The sequence below is a fragment of the Melampsora larici-populina genome, assembly GCF_000204055.1.
Source record: "Melampsora larici-populina 98AG31 unplaced genomic scaffold MELLAscaffold_68, whole genome shotgun sequence".
NCBI classification, from domain to species: Eukaryota; Fungi; Basidiomycota; class Pucciniomycetes; order Pucciniales; family Melampsoraceae; genus Melampsora; species Melampsora laricis-populina.
Window position 1 is genome coordinate 335652 of NW_006768832.1, and position 17480 is coordinate 353131.

Sequence of the window (17480 nt, forward strand, 5' to 3'; positions counted from 1 at the left end):
ACATTAGGGCATTATTGTTTCAGTGAAGAGGACATACAATGTACATTGATACACAGCATCAGGTCTTTGAATGCTTTACAATGCAGCCATCAAATTTAATGTTGATATAGTGTAATGAAAATGTATGAGTGAATCGGAATAGGATCCTGTAAGTATGACACCTGATGAAAGCGCTACGAGTAATAAGTAGGTGTACTATATCCTGCTCTTAGGAATAGTGACTAACCTAGAAGAAGATAACACAATACAAAGAAAACATCAATCACTAGTTTATAGAAATGAAATGATAATAGAGAAGAACTATTAAAGCATCTGTTAAAGGTTAGGATAATAAGATTTAGCACATGTTGATAGTGTGAGCTGTGATCTATGTCAAAGATGTGACTAACAAACTCATATCAGATAATGATTCTATTCAGAGGGAAACAAGTTTATGAAATACGTACGTTCTCTTTTCCAGAGATGGGAAAAGAGAACTACATCAGAGAGCTCAAAAGATTATAAGGAAAAGGGATTTGACTAATTGGGTTTAAATGAAACTTATGACATCATTCTTGTCTATCCTTCATTTAAGTGATTCTTTCTTCTTTAACCCTTAAGGCTTGTTATGTTTTACTTATGTCTTTTACTAAATTATCTCCTTACGTTGATTGAACATTAACATGTAAATTTTGAGCTATATACAAGTATAGCTGCCTTGGTGTAAATGTAGAGTATATTATTTACACCTCTTTACCCTTAGGACTCATAATTCCCATATCAGTCTGAGTTCTGTATCCCATTTGTACAAGTGTTTTCAGTTTTGCCTTGCAAGGTTGATTGCTTGTTAAATAAGTTATATAATTAATTGCTAGATGGCCCAGTGTCTTACACCTTTCTACTTTGATGGCAAGTTTTAAACTTAGCTGACCCTAAGCTATATTGTGCTCCATTGTCAATTTATATGTACTGTAAGGCTGAAGCCTGACATTGAAGAGAGAGGCTTATAACTTAATATTTATGCACAGCTTGCACTTTCAGCCTTGGCAGTGGGTGTGCCTGCCTATTCTCTAGTAGATAGGTTAGCAAGGGACATTCTGTAACATGGCACTTGCTCTCTAATCAAACTTTCCTGCTGATCCCCAATCCAAAAACCACTCTAGAAGTGAAAAACCTGCTAACAATGTGCAAAAAACTGGGCCAAGTGCACTTGGTCCTTATGATCAGCTACTGAAATGTTTAAATCATGACCATAAACTGTAATTTTGAGCCCATCCTCAGTTTCATTGAATTTGTACTCCATTGCAAACTTCATATTTCTCACCTTCAGATTTCACTTATATGTATAAACCTGCTTGCACATAAATCTTGTATCTTCTCTTTTTGCCATATCCTATACACATCTTAATCTGCATTAAATCAAGTGAAATATATATATCATGGTTGGTTGGCTTATATGAGCTTGTATGTGGTTTAATGTTGTGAATTGGTTCTGGATTAGTACTGATTATTGAGAAATATGATTTGGGGCCAGCTTAGTCATGAGTTCATCTCTAGATCATAGACATTCAGCTATAGATGACTTTTCACAACAGATCATCTTTCAAGATGATGGACATACAGCAAGAAGTTTTGCATGACACAGGCTTTTTTCAACTTATTGAATATCTCATTCAGTGTATTGCCAACAAAGCAGTTATAGTATCATTTCTTACACTTATGATATCTGTTGATTGGAAGTTCCTATGCAGGAACAACACTGGTTGGGCACAATTAGGCATCAGAACTATCTAGAACCAATGTGGATTACAAAAACTAGGCCTAGTTCAATGAGACCATGTGAAGAAAGCAATAAAGAAGAAAAGGAAAAGGAAAGGAAAACAGCTCAGCCTCTAGTCTAACTCCTAATGGATCTACTGTATTGTGTGACTTGTTACATGTGTGATTGTAAGTGTGACACCTTACATTGACCTTCCCACTGGCACCATCCCTCTCAAACACAATTTAGTGGATTTATATCATCATTATTTCATTTTATATTTGTTAGCTGTAGTGTGCCACCCCTTTGGGTCCTTGTGTTCCGGCAGATTCTTTGCTCTTGTTTATGCCACCAGTTGCCAAGTCAAGCTTCAGGCTGTCACATATTTGAACTTTTGTTATCATCTATCAAAGAATTGAGCTTCAAAACAAATCTGAGGAGTGGATATATGGTCACAAGCTTCTTAAAATTCAATTTCCTTCAGAGAAAAGACATCTGAGGTTTCCTGGCCAAAAGAAAAGTTATGATATAAGGTAGCCTTTGTTTGTCCAGAACTGAAACACAGTAAAAAGGTACAAAAGGGGAAGACTTGGCCCCTTGGCCGAGTTCAACTAAGTCCCCCTTGGCAAGCAAGTTCTGGGAAATCTCAGACCGAAAATGATTATTTACATAGTCCCAAGGCCTGGCCCTCAAGGGCACCTTGTCACACTATTGTGATATGAGCTTAGTTAAGCTCCAAGTTAATTGACCTCATGCATTAATATTCCAGCACCTCCAAATCATGCTCTATCTAAAGACAACAATAATTAAAAAAAAGTATTTGTCCTTGGAAGCAAACAAGTCATAAAATGATCAAAATCAAGTATTTTTTTTTCAAAAACTCTTTTCTCCAACCAAAGAATATCTTAAACCACAATCTCCTTGTTATTGATAAAAGTCATGATATTCCAAGATTAAATGGTCTAGGTAAACTAATTTCTACAGATCTAACTCCATTATTATGATGACTATTATTCGTACTAGTGATCTTCACTCTACCTTTCCTTAATTGTTCTCTAGCATGTCTACCCAAGAAATCTTCATCCTGTTTAGCTTTAGCTGTTGTCCTTCGTCGTTTCCCTAATCAGATTTCCAAGGGTCAGGTTTGGTTTGAGAAAATACAGGAGTCAAGGAAATAATCTTACAAAGTGGTAAATCTACTGTTGACCACCAATCCCCTCTACCAGGTGCATCTGCCGGTCTAGGAATTTTTACAAAACATGAATGTGATGTTAAAACATTCCTCATTGTTGCTTTCCAAGATTCAGGTGCAGTAACAAAGTATCTGAACGAACAAACAAGCAGACAAAAAGACGTCAATATCATAGACCAAAAACAATATCAACTCTTTACCTTCACTCACGGATATTTTTTCTCTACTACTTTGAAGATTTCAGCTGCTGTCATCTTGCCACCAGGATGGGATAAGATAGCTTCTTTAGCGATTTCTGGAAACGTATTTCTTGGTCTTTCTAATGTGACGACTTGGATGGATTCCAACAAACTAGGTGCCAGTGCTGTTTCATCAATTCGATCATCTACCGTGACTGGTGTATGAGCACTGGGTAATGGTAAATTAAGTTTTCGACCCGGTGCTCGAGTTCCAGCAGCACGAGTACGACGATCTACAGGTTGATAAGTTGGTATATTTGTGGATTTGGGTCGGATCCCGACTGATGTTCGTATCACCGGACGTGATGGAGGTAACATGGCACGTCGACTGGGGAGAGTGGGTCGGGCTCGAATATGGTTGACACGTACAACGGGCGACGGCCTGGGTGCTGGCTGAACAGGCGAAGCGGGTGGGGCAGGAGGGAGAGGAAGGGGGTGGACCGGAATATCTCCCGAAGCTGTGAGTTGAACTACCCCGATTAGACTCGAAGTGACTTGATCAGATAAGGCCCTCATTCGAGCTTTCTCGCGTTCCTCTAATTCTTTCAAGAACGTCTCCTGTGCTTGTGCCTCTGCAGCTGCTAAGGCTTCCGCGATAGCATTATCAAGATGTTGGACGGCTGATGAGGGTTCAGCTTCATCCAAATCTGAGTATGAATCGAGATCATTGAGTGCAGGAGGAGAGGGAGCGACGCAGTCTTCAGAGATAGCGGCTTGATTGATTAATGTGTCCAAAAGATTATCGAGAGCAGCTCGATCAGCTGATCGTTTCTTGCCAGCATTTGATTTGTCCGACGAATCGATATCAATGAGGGCAGGAGGAGAGGCAGCGATGCAGTCTTCAGAGACAGCGGCTTGATTGATTAATGTGTCCAAAAGATTATCGAGAGCAGCTCGATCAGCTGAGCGGGTCTTGTCGGCATGTGATTTCCTTGATTGGGATTTTTCATGAACTTCTACCTCCTCTGTGGGATCAACCCTTTCTATTGGTTCAATCGGGTCCAAATTCATTGGACTGAGAGCAGGTTCGGAATGTAATCGCATCTCAGTATGTGCATCAGCAAGCATCAAGTCTAAGTTGACATTAGGTTCATCATGATGCGAAGAATCTTCCAGTCTTTCCTCGTCGTCGCTATCGTCTTCAGTTGCCATATCTTTTCCGATTCCAGCTTGGACCTCTTGCATTAAATTACTGAAATCGAATAATGGCTCAGGAGGTAGATCATCATCAACGTCATCCGGAATTGGATCTGACTCTTCTTCATCTGTGTCCTTGCCGACTTCAGCCTGCACTTTTTCCATCAAGTTCTCAAAATCGAATAATGGAAGGTCAGGTTCAATTGATGAAGGTGGGTCATCACCTCGATCTGTGTGCTGTAGCGCTCCCCTTTCATCGATTGCATCCGACTCCAATTGTAATGGCAGACTTGCAGTTACATCTGCCAAAGCTGCTTCAACTTGCTGTTGCAAACTGAGCTCAACTGGAGATGGGGTTGGTGGGATATCTTGTTGTGCTAGTCGGTTCGACTCAAAGATTTCATCCACTGGATCAGGAGGCAAGTGCGATGTCACATCTGCCAAAGCTGCTGCAACTTGCTCCTCTAAACTTAGCGCAACGGGTGATTGAGGTGAGAGAGGTATGACCGGGATTTCTGCTGGAGAATGATGATGAGATTCGGGTATGACCGGAAGTGATGCGACTTGAGTAGTGACAGGGTTCGGAGTGCGAGTGACAATAGAAGGTCGTTTTGGGGGACGGCGTCTAGTGGTCCTAGATCGAGGATTAGTCTTGGATTGAGAGTTACGAGACGTTTGTTGAGCTCGCTTGGGTTCTGTCCGAAGTGGGGGCCTATTCTGACGGGCAGGGACAGTGGGTTGATTTGATCTGTTGCTTGAGTTGGAATTTCGAGTAGGTTCCTTGGTAAACATAGATCGACTTGCCCCCACAATTGCGCTGAGTGAAGAGCCTAATAAGGATCCAGGAAGAGGCCGCGGTGCGGTTTCTGGCTCGGTCGAGTCACCTGAATCCGACTCGTCGTCATCTTCGTCATCTTCATCTGAGTCCGACTCGATGGGCTGTTTCGCCTTGGAAGGATTTGAACGGACTTCAGGAAAGCCATACTTAGCATTACGAATCGCGGCGATCGCAGGAGACCATCGAGCCTGGGTAGAGAGATCCAGATTATTCGGGAGCACGGGCCTTCGAGCAATTCTTGGGACCGTAGCTCGATCTGGGTTTTTACCTCTAAAAGCCAAAAACAGATAGGAAGTTGTCAGCGTCAGATTTGATACTGTGTGACATTTGACACCAAGACGAAAAGACAAAACACAAAACATAGTGAGAGTGATTTCGAAGACTAAAAGATGTTTCAACGCAACTTGGACAAACGACCTTTGGCCGGATCTACTGCTGTGTCAATGATATAATAACTTGTGTTTCCTTCACCTTCCACATAAACTCTCACAAAACATTCTTTCACACTGAGATTGTGTCCTACAGCAGATTTCCAAACACGAGTTTCATGATCATCTGTTGACCTAAAGTATTCCCATCGATTGGCCAAAGCCTCACAGATTTGTTCGCGTGTCATCATTCCATAACGACTTCCCATAATTGCAGCTCGAATGATTGTCCACCAAGGATAATTAGGTTGTTGACCTGGTGGTGGATTTGCGAGATGTTCAAGGGATGAAGTAGTGAGGGAAGGCGTAGGTCGATGGACCGCGGAGGTTTGAGATTCTCGAGGGCGAGGCCTGGGTGTGGTAATGCGTGTATCAGGTGTTAATATGGCTTGCGAAGTCGATGCGTCTTTTCTCAGTACCGGTTGTGGTGATTGCGGGGTAGAAAGCGTAGTAGGTGGTGAGGGTGCGAACGGCTCTAGAGAGGGATCGATAGCGATTGCATTGGAAGCCGCAGACGTGTCGAAGGTTGGACTAGGAGCTGAGAGGGGCGCTTGAGAGGGACTTTGTCCACCTGAATTGAATAAGCGATCAAGCATCTGATCAACTTCATCGAAAGGATCGGCGGGAGTGGCTTCAGTTTGTGGAGGTTCATTGATGGTAGGTGTGGGGCAGGCATACAACTGTTGATCAGTTGATATGGGGCCAAGTGAGTTGGTTAATGCGAGCATCAGTTCGTTGTGTTGATCTTCCGTAAAACCGATGTGGGGGACCGCTTCTTGGACTGATCCAGGGCCCAAATCAGGGAGAAGGTCATCATGACCGAAGTTGGTAAGAGGATCCCAAGAGGGTAAATCGAGGTCGAGGGTATCACCCCACCCTTGAGGATTTGTCTCGGTATCGAGTTGTTCTATAGCAGCATTGATTTGTGATGTCCATGAAGCGTCAAGTTCAATATCTCCTGAGATTTTATTTGAGCTATTGATCTCATCCTCGATGTCAGATTCATCTGATAAAGAATTCAAAACTTGAGCAGATAATGCTGCAATGTCCTAAAAACAAATCAAGGATAAATTCACGTCAATCCGAGTTTTTAAACCAATAGCGTTTGATTGATGATCGAATGCTCACAAATGGTATTGACATCGTTTGTATCGCGTTTTCGATTATGAGTTGCAATTGTTTGTTTGAGTTTGATTTGAAAGAGATATTAACATTTTATTGATTGTAAGATTGATTGAAGGAGAATCGAGAGAAATAGCAGAACAGGAGTTCGAAAAATGGATGGGTTTGACTCAGCAGTCAACAGTTAAAACACTCAAATTTTAACAATACAGGTTTTGGACTGCGCAATATTCGGAAAACTTGAGACTCAACTCAGCGTGATACACCACTTATCATAGATACGACGCGTCTGATCAGCATTGAGCAGAGGTGAGGTGAAGCTGAGGATCCCTTGAGTGTTTGGTCTGAAATGAGGCTCTTTTTCTCCCACGCTGGGAGTCAAAAGTATGTCACTTGCGCCTTCATGAGAGCTTGTCATAGGATATTCGAAGGGCCAGACGTGAGGTAAAACGAGGAATACCTCTTGTCATTCACTATTCTGACCCATATCCTAATTATGAGATTCTATTTGAGGATGCCTCTGGCCCAGAAAAGATGATATCTCACCAAATTTGTGCAAAGGTTCACCGCTATCATGAGCACAACTACCCATAAAGCTTTCTTAGTGTGATTTGTTTTTGAGAGGAGAAGTAATATAAACATCTTTCATACTGTTCCTTGAGGAAGCTGTCAGCTTTTGCTGCAAGAGAACTAGAAAATCAAATCCATGAGCCCTGTCTGATATGCTTAAGAGTCAAACCTACAAGTTATTAAGAATGTTTGAGTTGCCTTGGAATCACGTATGAGGTACCTGATGATGCGTGTGCAATAGCACGATAAGCGTGTGACTGAGACTACAACGCTGATAAAGAAAAACCTCCGACTCTGACCTATATATAAGGTAAGGATATGTCAATAATCTATCTTATAGATAGGATCTTATGCGGAAAGCAAGTAGTGGTTCTTCTTCCCAAAGATAGTTAATTTATTCACCTGATGATGCGTGTGCAATAGCACAATAAGCGTGTGACTGAGACTACAACGCTGATAAAGAAAAACCTCCGACTCTGACCTGAAAAACGCACAACAATAGCCAAATCAATACAAGAAAGAGAAAAAAACATAGACTAGAAGTTGTACCTATATATAAGGTAAGGATATGTCAATAATCTATCTTATAGATAGAATCTTATGCGGAAAGCAAGTAGTGCTAACATCACGTTCAAGAAAAAAAATAAGGAAAATAGAAAGAGAACAAGTTAATAGCCATGAAACATGATATGATACAAAAATTCAGGGTACGTACGTTCTTCTTCCCAAAGATGGGGGAAGAAAGAACAAACAAAAACACTCTACAATTCTTTATAAGGAAAACAATTTCTTTGAACCATAAGTTTGAATCCGTCATAAGTCAAACATTTCAACGTGACCTCGGCTGCATTACTTCCTACCGATTGACATATTCAATTGATACAACATAGCTTCGATTACATTACTTCTTGATTATCATCCTGGCATGTGAGTGAATCTTTTTTCAATTTGATTTATAAACTTCGTAACTCTCCCTTCTCATCAATGTTAACTTAACTATAATTTGATTTGGTCGATTGGACATTTCAACACCCCCCTTCAATCGACACAATTGGAATACACCTACTCATCCACCCCTCTCATACCTATCAATGTCCTAAAGTGGTTAAACGGGCCTGGATGTAAGGGCTTTGTTAATATATCCGCTATCATATCGTCCGAATTACAATGCACCAGTTTCAGAGTACCATCCTTAACCTTATCCCTGATCCAATGAAGATGTATCTCAATAGCTTTAGTCCGTCTGTGTAATACCGCATTCTCAGCTAAATCCATAGCACTTAGACTATCACAGTTTGAAATATATGGCATCTCCTGGGGAAAACCAATGGATTTCAAAAAAATTGCCAACCAAATCATCTCATCCGCCGCCTCATTTGCTGCCTGGTATTCTGCCTCAGTTGACGACTTCGCGACGGTCTGCTGCAACCTACTACGCCAACTGATTGCTCCGCCACCTAAGAGAAAAATATAGCCAGTTGTTGACCGCCTAGTGCTTTTATCACCCGCCCAATCGGCGTCAGCAAAATGTTCTGGCAACGCATATGCATTGTTACTGATGACGTCGGTGGATGAAACATTGTTATAGTGAATGCAATAATTTAAAGTACCCCGCAAATATCGAAGCACATGCTTGAAAGCTTCCCAGTGACGTAAAGCTGGACGTTGAAGGTGTTGAGACAAACATCCAACAACATAGGATATGTCTGGACGAGTACACTGTGACAAGTACATCAAGCTCCCCACCCCGCTGTGACAGGGATAATTTAATAGTGCAAAAGACTTCACTTCGTCGTCAGTAGCCTTAGTCAACTTCAATCCGCCCGGAAATGGAGTAGAAGCCGGTTTACAATCCATCATCCCAAAACGCTCTAATAAGGATCTTGACATTGCCTCTTGACCAATAATATAATGATGTTTGCTCTTCCTAACAATCTGGATACCCACGACACAGGTTGAAATACCCAAATCCTCCATCTTCCAGAAACTAGTGATTTCTTGTTTGAATTCATTGATCACATTTCCAGTGATCGCTAAGTCGTTGACATGAAGATAGAACACAATGATATCATTATTCCGTCGCCTGATATAAACACATTCGTCTGCCTCAGACTGCTTGAAACCGGCCTTGATACACTTTTCCTTAAAATCATCATTCCATTCTTGCGCAGACTGCTTCAATCCATATAATGCTTGCAGCAGTTCACACACTAAATCTGAGGTCATGACTTCATATCCTTCTGGCTGATCCATATAGATCTCCTCTTTCAATTTGCTATTAAGAAATGCCGCCACGGCATCCATCGAGTGGATTTCAAAACCATGATAAGATGCAAAAGCCACCACAGCTCGAAAAGAAGCCGGTTTCCCAGTCGGCGCAAACGTTTGATTGTAGTCAACTCCATAAGTCTGCGTATAGCCTTTTGCCACAATACGCGCTTTATATTTACTAATGGAGCCGTCAGAGTTAAGCTTGATTTTGAAATGCCATTTACTACCAATCACAGGATGATCCTTTGGCCGTGGAACTAAACGCCACACCTTCTTCTCTTTCATGTTCTCTAATTCTTTCTCACATGCCTTCTTCCATTCATCAATATCTGAGCTTTTCATCGCGGACTTGAAATTATGAGGCTCATTTATCAATCGAACCACAGGTCCAGCTGCAAAAGCATAGTAACCATACTCATGAAAAATTTTAAATGCCCCCTCATCATCCCAGTACGCATAATTTGCTGAAGGTTGATAGCGCTCAGTGGGTTGCCTTTCACGTTCCGACCGTCAAGGTCCGTCATTAACAGGTTCCTCTTCTATGACGGGCTCAATGACAGGCTCTTCCTCCGGTTGTTCGTCAGTCGGCGGGTCTTCAGTCTGAGGTTCAATAAGAAGTTGATCAAAAGCAGGGAAAATTACGTTATTAAGGTCAGCCTGGTGCATTCCTTCACCACCAGGTTCTTCATTGTTGTCGCTACGATTTCCATGGTTAGGTTCGATAGCGGAAGGATCCGATATTTCTCGAGCATCATCTTCAAAGGATAAGTGGGAGATATCATAAGATTTTATCTTCTTAAAGGGAAATTTCTCATCTCAAAATATCACATTGTGCAAGACAACAATGCTATTCGAGTCAAAGACAAAGACTTCATAATTTAGATTGTGATCGGTGTGACCCAACAGGACTGCTTGCTTTGAGACTTGATCAAATTTTCCGTGACTAAGTGCCTTTCAAGTTAGGACATAACACAAGCAACCAATTGGCTTCACATGGCTGATGTCCGGCTGTCAACCATTCCATAATTCAAATGGAGTCTTTCCAACAGGTATAGATGAGGATACAGTTCAATTCTTCAGATACACTGCAGACTTAATAGCATATAACCAGAACCTGATAGGCAGATTTGCTTGAATCATCATTGCACAAGCAGGCTCAGTTACTGTTCTGTTTGACCTTTCAGCAACTCCATTCTCCTCCGGAGTGTAAGTTGCAGTGGTTCTTAAATAAATACCGGCATCTTTACAGAATGGGACCATTGTATCATTGATAAACTCATAACCGTTATCCAAAGTGATCATCTTTAGCTTCCGATCGCATTGCCTCTCAACCAGGGATACGTATTGTTTGATTTTATGAAACACAACATCAGCAGATTTTGTAGAAAGGCCAACAACATGGTGATATCTTGAATGATTGTCGGTGAACAACATAAAGTAGTGACTCCCACACACAGCACTGGTTCGGATAATACCACTTGAATCAAGGTGAACATTATCCAAGAGATTTTGACTTCTAACATGAGTTTTGTTATGAGGGATCTTGTGTCCTTTCAACAAATCACAAGGATCACAATGAATCTTATCGGGAATACTAGAGAGACTGATGTTTAACCCTTTCACACTCACATTCCTGACCATTGATTTCATATATGAAATGTTGGGGTGACCTAAGCGCCGGTGTAAATAAACAGCATCAGCTTGATCGGTAGGCGTGATGTGGCTGGACTGAGGACTGATGGATTCGGGATAAAAGTGCCTCACCGCCGATTTAAGTAAGTGAACATCATTGTTTAAATCTCCTTTAAATGCACAGTTTCCGTGTTGGGTGATCTTAAATTGGTCTCCGGTTTTGAAAGTGATAAAGTCGTCCTTCAACAGGATAATACCACAGTAAAATAATCGCAACCAAACGGGGCCTTAGATTTACACATCAATCCTGTCTCTGCGCCGTGGAAAAGATGATGTGGGGTTTATTGCTGTGAGGTTGTACTTGTGGACTTTGTTGATGGCAGATATTGGAAAGAGGTTGATGATGGGTGCAAATGTATTTGCAAACAGATTATATATTTATCTGTGTTGTCTGCTTCTGCGGAGGCATGGTCTTCTTCAGCTTCATCTCCTGTGTGTCCTCCTTCCTCCGTGCTCGTCCTGTGGTCATCACGGCCTATGCTTGACCATGTTCGTCAAAAAATGTCAAGCATCTTCATCTTGCTTTGGTTAGAGCACCAGCACCGGACGGTGCCCTACCAAATAGCAAAATACAGGCCTGCATGGTTTACTCACCCACTAAATTTCGACTTTGACCAACCATTTCCGTTGGCCAAGCATAAATCCAAATAGGCACCAAACAGAACAAACCGTCCGACCTTTCATCTGGATTCATATCAATCACGCATCAATCATCCCAGGACCGTGGAAAGCGCCTGTGGAGGTGGGTGACGAAAAAGGTCGGAATTTTGACAAAAATTAGGCCTAGGTTAGTGACGAAAAAGGTCGGAAATGATGTTTTTCGCAAAAACTTCAGTGACGTAAAAGGTCGGAATCGTGATCCCTAGTCAACAAATTTGCATAGGATCTTTACGTAAAGCGTAAGAAAAACATGCAAAAGGTTTAGAAAAATGTACCAAAGCGTCAGAGGAGATGTCATACAATGACAGAAAGAAGCTATTAATTGAGCCTATTGAAGCGCACCCAATTTGAAATTTGTGTACTAGACTATCATCAGTTTTGATCCCTTTCAATCTGAATCTATCTGAATACATAGCTAGTATTCAAACAGTTTCAAACCAGTCTTGTGAAAAGATTCAGGAAACATTTTTTTGCACTGTGAAAGCCCTGAAGAACTCTTACAAAATGCCTAAAAGAAACCAAGGAACTTCGAATGATATAGTAGATGTCTTTGTTATTGACAGTGATCCGGAGGAGGACAAAAATTTCAAAGGGGACGATGTTATCTTTGTGGAAGAAGTTTCCACCAGCAACACCAGCACTTCCAAACCACCAAAGCAGACCAGCACCACCACCATACCAGCAAATAAGAAGCGACAGACTGAAACAACTCGTCAAAGGAATCCAATACTTTTATGTCCCCGATCAAAGGCCAATGAAGAGTGTTCTTGCTGTAAGATTCATGTGGAAGACGTGATAGGTCCAAAAACTCTACACTGTCATTGTGGAAGTAAGATCAAACTTCCAAAGGGACGTGTAGAAGCTGCTGTGGATCATTGGAAAAGCCGTACGTCCAATCAATGATGAAATTTCATAAAAGGTATCTAAATATCTACATTTGGTTTGTCTTCCAGGAGCTTGTAAAAATCACACTGAGAGGATGGAGGAGAACAAGGTCCTCTCGTCCTGGGTCACTGTCACAAAGGTCAAAAAGACGATCGAGAAGCCATGCTCACTGCCAGCATTAAAGAGGTTCCCAGATGGGAATATGGGTCCTAGTGATCAGATTCCCATTCTGCTACTGTTACACAGTTCCATGAATATTGCCTGAGTAGCCATTGTGATATATGTAGTCAATATTTTGAAATGTGTGTCTCAATCTGAACAAAGTTACAGCATGTATTACACATGATTTCCTTATCTAGATGAGCAGATAACTGAGCGGACCTGTATGTAGCTGATAGCTAAGGATTTACTCAGATGTTTGCACATATGTAGTGTATGCTTTATGGCTCAGATGTGCAGTGCGAGATGATTTGATGCTCCATTCTTCTCTCAATGATATTCCCAGCCTAGGTCATGTTCCGACCAGGGAACCTATTTAATGCTGGCAGTGGCTCTGGATTAACTGACGAGTCTTGGGAGCGACCACGATCTAAGTATACTATTGCGAATTGTATTGAACATTCACCTATGCCATACCACGGGGCTAAACGCTGGGTTATATGTCGAGAGCTTTTTGGTACAACTCACGAGATTGAACTTTTGGTCAATCAGAAGAAACAACTACACAACACTCTTGAAGCAAATGCTGTTTGGAAGATTTGGCGACATGGCGAGCAGGCATCTATCCACTCGTCTCAGTGTACTAACAAGGTGGAATGTCGTGCTACTACTTTGCATCCGATCTGCAATAAGTGTGAGGAATTGAAGAATGTTAGAAGCCTCATCACAGCCATCAATACTCTTTACGCTACAGATGAGACGATTAAGTACATACCAAAAGTGTTGATGACCGGTGACCAATTTCAAGCCGTCCTAATAAAGTTTACAGAGCTCCAAATCCTCCAGAAATCTCTTGAGAAAGCTACTGCTGAAGGGGACCATGAATTCTGGACTGCAATTGGAACTTACGGAAAGGCTGGCCTATTTAAAGATAAGGATGTAGTTCGAGGTTTGATGATGGCAGTAGGTGTGCGAGCCGAGAGAGAGTCAAAAGGAAAAAGCTTGCAAGGAAGGCGGATTGATGTCTATCTGGACAACTTCCTAACCACATTGGGTTCTATCAGCTCCCGTTCCCTCAAGTTTTTCAACGACAACTTTGCCGGTCGTTGTAAGGTTCCAATAGAACCTTCACTGAAAGTCCGGAAACTTGTCCGGCACGACTTCTCACGAGAGCACAGGTGGACTTGGAACGTCGTTATGATTTCAAACTAGCTCCAGAAAGTCCGAGGTGATGCTCTCAGAGGAGTCAGTAACACTCTAAGATAGAAAGAACTAGAGAAAGAGAGAGAAAACACAACAAATCTCACCTAGCTCCAGAAAGTCCGAGGTGATGCTCTCAGAGGAGTGAGGACTTTCCAAAGCCGGGCGTTGGAGAGAAGTATAACAAGAACCCATCTAATCCCATAAAGCCAACCCATAGCCTCCTGCCTACATGTGTACCCTTACACCCTCCCCTTCTAAAATTAATGTGTACCCTCTTCTAAAAAAATTCCGCACTACCAACAAAAGAAAAGAAAAAAAACTCAACCAAGTGGCATAACTCGCCCCAAAAATTGTGACCATGACTCGTCCTAAGAAAACTAAAACTAATTTGAGAGAAAATTGAAACTGAGAGAAAGAGAAAAAAAGAAGAAAAGAAAATTCATTATAACATAAGCATGCATAATTTAGTCTTGAAGTCTTGAGGTAATTGTTAAGGAGTCCTAATTTGTCTTGAAGTCATTATTTAAATTCCGTCGTTGGGTCAAGAAGATCTGTCTTTCTTGTTGTTCAGTCGCAACCTGCTAATTAAGAGATAACAAAGCTTGCAAACCGTTTTTGTAAAACATGGTGATCAAAAAAATGTATCAAACTCACTTGCGGGGGTGCTAGCGCAAGTTAATTGCACACCCCCTTGTCATTTTCCTAGCATGCCTCAATGGCTCCCAATTGGGACCGAGTGAGGTTGTTTTCGGTTCGACAAAGTCATTATCGTGACTGCAAGTGGCCAGTTTATCGCCGTTAATCGTCGATGATAGCCGCTCGCAGAATTCTAAATCATTATGTGGGAGATAAAACTGCTTGCCAACGTTCTTCATAATGAATGTTGAAAAGGAATTAAAAGACTCACATTGCGGGGGTGCTAGCGTATCAAACTTGATACACACCCCCTCGTCACGATTCCTAACATGCCCCATGGGCTCCTCTCGAGACCATCCAGGGGTTTTTTTCGGTCGTGGCGAGACCATACCAATGGTCGCAATGTCACCATCCGCTACACCTTCTTCTTCAGCATGGTACAGCTTGAGCTTGGAGATATGAAACACCGGGTGAGTGTGGTCGTGTGGGTTGAGTTGAAGCCTAAAATCTCTTCCCGAGTTCACAACTTCCAGGACTTCGTAAGGCCCATCGTAGCGTGCACGAAGTTTACCCGTGCCGCGCGATTTGCCTCCCACAATTTGTTGCCGGTCAGCACTATCAACCATTACCCAATCCCCGACTTCAAAAGGCTTGCCTGAACGTCGACGTTTATTGTAATGCAAGGCCTGTTCAACCCGACTACACCATAACTTGTCACGCCAAGAAGCCCATTCGGCTTGACGTCGCTCAATCCAATGCTTGACATCGTCACCATCCTCTTCTACCGGACTCCGGATTGGGAACAAACGTGGTACTCGCCCGTATACAAAGTGAAACGGCGAAACCCCGGTAGCGACGTTGATAGCTGAATTGATGGCAAATTCAGCCGCTGGCAAGGCCTGGAACCACTTTCCGTGTTTCTCCGACGTGTGGTTCCGAAGTATCTGACCCACCGTCTTGTTAGACCGTTCACTACGCCCATCCGCTTGAGGGTGATAAGACGTTGTTAAGTTTACCTTAACTCCTAGCAGTTCATGAAGCTTTTGCCAAAAGCGTGAAGTCCACGCCTTATCGCGGTCTCCAATGATTGATTCCGGCAGACCGAAGATGCTTGACCAGGCTGTGTAAAGTCTTGACGCCGAGCGTTCTGCTGTGTCGCGTTGAGATGCTGGGATGAGCCGAATAAAGCCCGACAATCTGCACGTACATGAAAGTATCATGTCATACCCACTGACCTTCGGGAACGGACCAATGAAATCGATCGCGATGGCCTCCATTGGATACTTTGGTACCTCCGAGCTTTGAAGTTTACCAGTCGTCGCCGATGTTCGTGCCTTGTTACGCTGACACAGATTGCACGATTTGAGCTGAGCCTCTACTTCCCTCGCTAATCCAGGCCAAAAGAAAGTAGTTCAAAGACGTGACAAGGTCTTCAGAGGTCCTAAGTGTCCTAAAGCGGTGTGCGCTTGAGCAATGAAATCTCGTCGGAGTTTCCCGTATTGGGGTATGACTAGACGGCCATCGAGATACATCAGGTTGTCTTTCATAATACAATCTTCACGCAAAGGTAAAACCTTAAGAAGTCGAATGCAGAATTTGTCAACCTTGTACCCTTCCTGAATTTCCCAAAATTCCTCTTCTCTGAGCGTTGCCTGCACTTCACATAGAGCTACATCTTCGCGTCGTGATAAGGCATCTGCAACTGAGTTGTCCGCGCCTTTCAAGTATCTAAAATCAAGATCAAATTGAGAGAGCGTCTCCAACCACCTAGCCTGTCTACGGCTTAAGTTTCGCTGCGTAAGGAGTGAAGTTAAAGAGTGGTGGTCAGACATGACATTTACCCGCATTCCCAATAGTAGGAGTCTCCACTTGTTCAAGGCATTGATAACCGCCAGTAATTCTTGTTCATGAACCGGATAGTTCTTCTCTGCCGGGTTCATCGTTTGACTTTCATAAGCAATAGGTGATGCCGTGTCCCACTCCATTCCTTGAAACAGTGCTGCTCCTAGTCCATTGCCGCTGGCATCAGTGAATAGCCATAAAGGTTCTCCTGACTTGTAATCTAGGTTCCTTAAGACAGGAAGAGTTGTAATGAGACGCTTGATATTGTTAAATGCCTTTTCTTCTAAATCCCCCCATTTGAAAGGTTTGCCTTTTAAAGATGTGCTGGTTAATGGACTTAAGGTGCCTACGTAATGAGAAAGGCCATCAATAAATTTCTTCATCCATTGAACCGTGCCCAAGAATTTTAGCAATTGTTTAGAATTTGTTGGAGAGGACCATTTGGATATCTTCTCCACCTTTTCGTCGTCCGGACAGACACCTGATTGACTGATCTCATGCCCCAAGAATTTGATCTTCCGCCGGAAAAATTTACTCTTCTTGCTCGAGCAGTAAAGTTTAGCAGCACGTAGTTTCTCCAATACTTGCCGTACATGAAGCTCATGCTCTTCAATTGTGTCTGAAAAGATAACTATGTCATCTATATATACCACGCAGATTTTTCCAACTAAATCCCCTAATACTTCTTCATTTCTTGCTTGGTGAGTTGCAGGTCCATTTGTTAGCCCCATTGGCATAACAGTCCATTCATACAACCCCCAAGGGGTCTTCACTGCAGTGAGTGGTATATCTTCCTCACGCATCCTGTCTTGAAAAAATGAATTTGTCTGATCAACAACAGACCAAATCCTTCCCTTTGCTACTAACC

The 17480-nt window shown here is 42.4% G+C and overlaps 2 protein-coding genes across 2 annotated transcripts; one reads left to right on the top strand and one right to left on the bottom strand.

Annotated features, from left to right (window-relative positions):
• Positions 1 to 2932: 2932 nt before the first annotated feature.
• MELLADRAFT_30784 (uncharacterized protein) lies at positions 2933 to 3247 on the bottom strand (the record flags this gene model as incomplete). The annotated part of the gene is made up of 2 exons (XM_007417064.1): positions 2933 to 3062; positions 3141 to 3247. Coding segments are annotated over 2 exons (237 nt in total), but the record flags the coding sequence as incomplete, so codon positions are not given.
• A 9144-nt stretch (positions 3248 to 12391) lies between these two features.
• Positions 12392 to 13718, top strand: MELLADRAFT_112622 (uncharacterized protein; the record flags this gene model as incomplete). Its single annotated transcript, XM_007417125.1, has 4 exons — positions 12392 to 12773; positions 12841 to 12911; positions 13484 to 13642; positions 13686 to 13718. 4 exons carry the CDS (start codon positions 12392 to 12394, stop codon positions 13716 to 13718), a joined length of 645 nt encoding a protein of 214 aa, XP_007417187.1.
• Positions 13719 to 17480: the final 3762 nt, after the last annotated feature.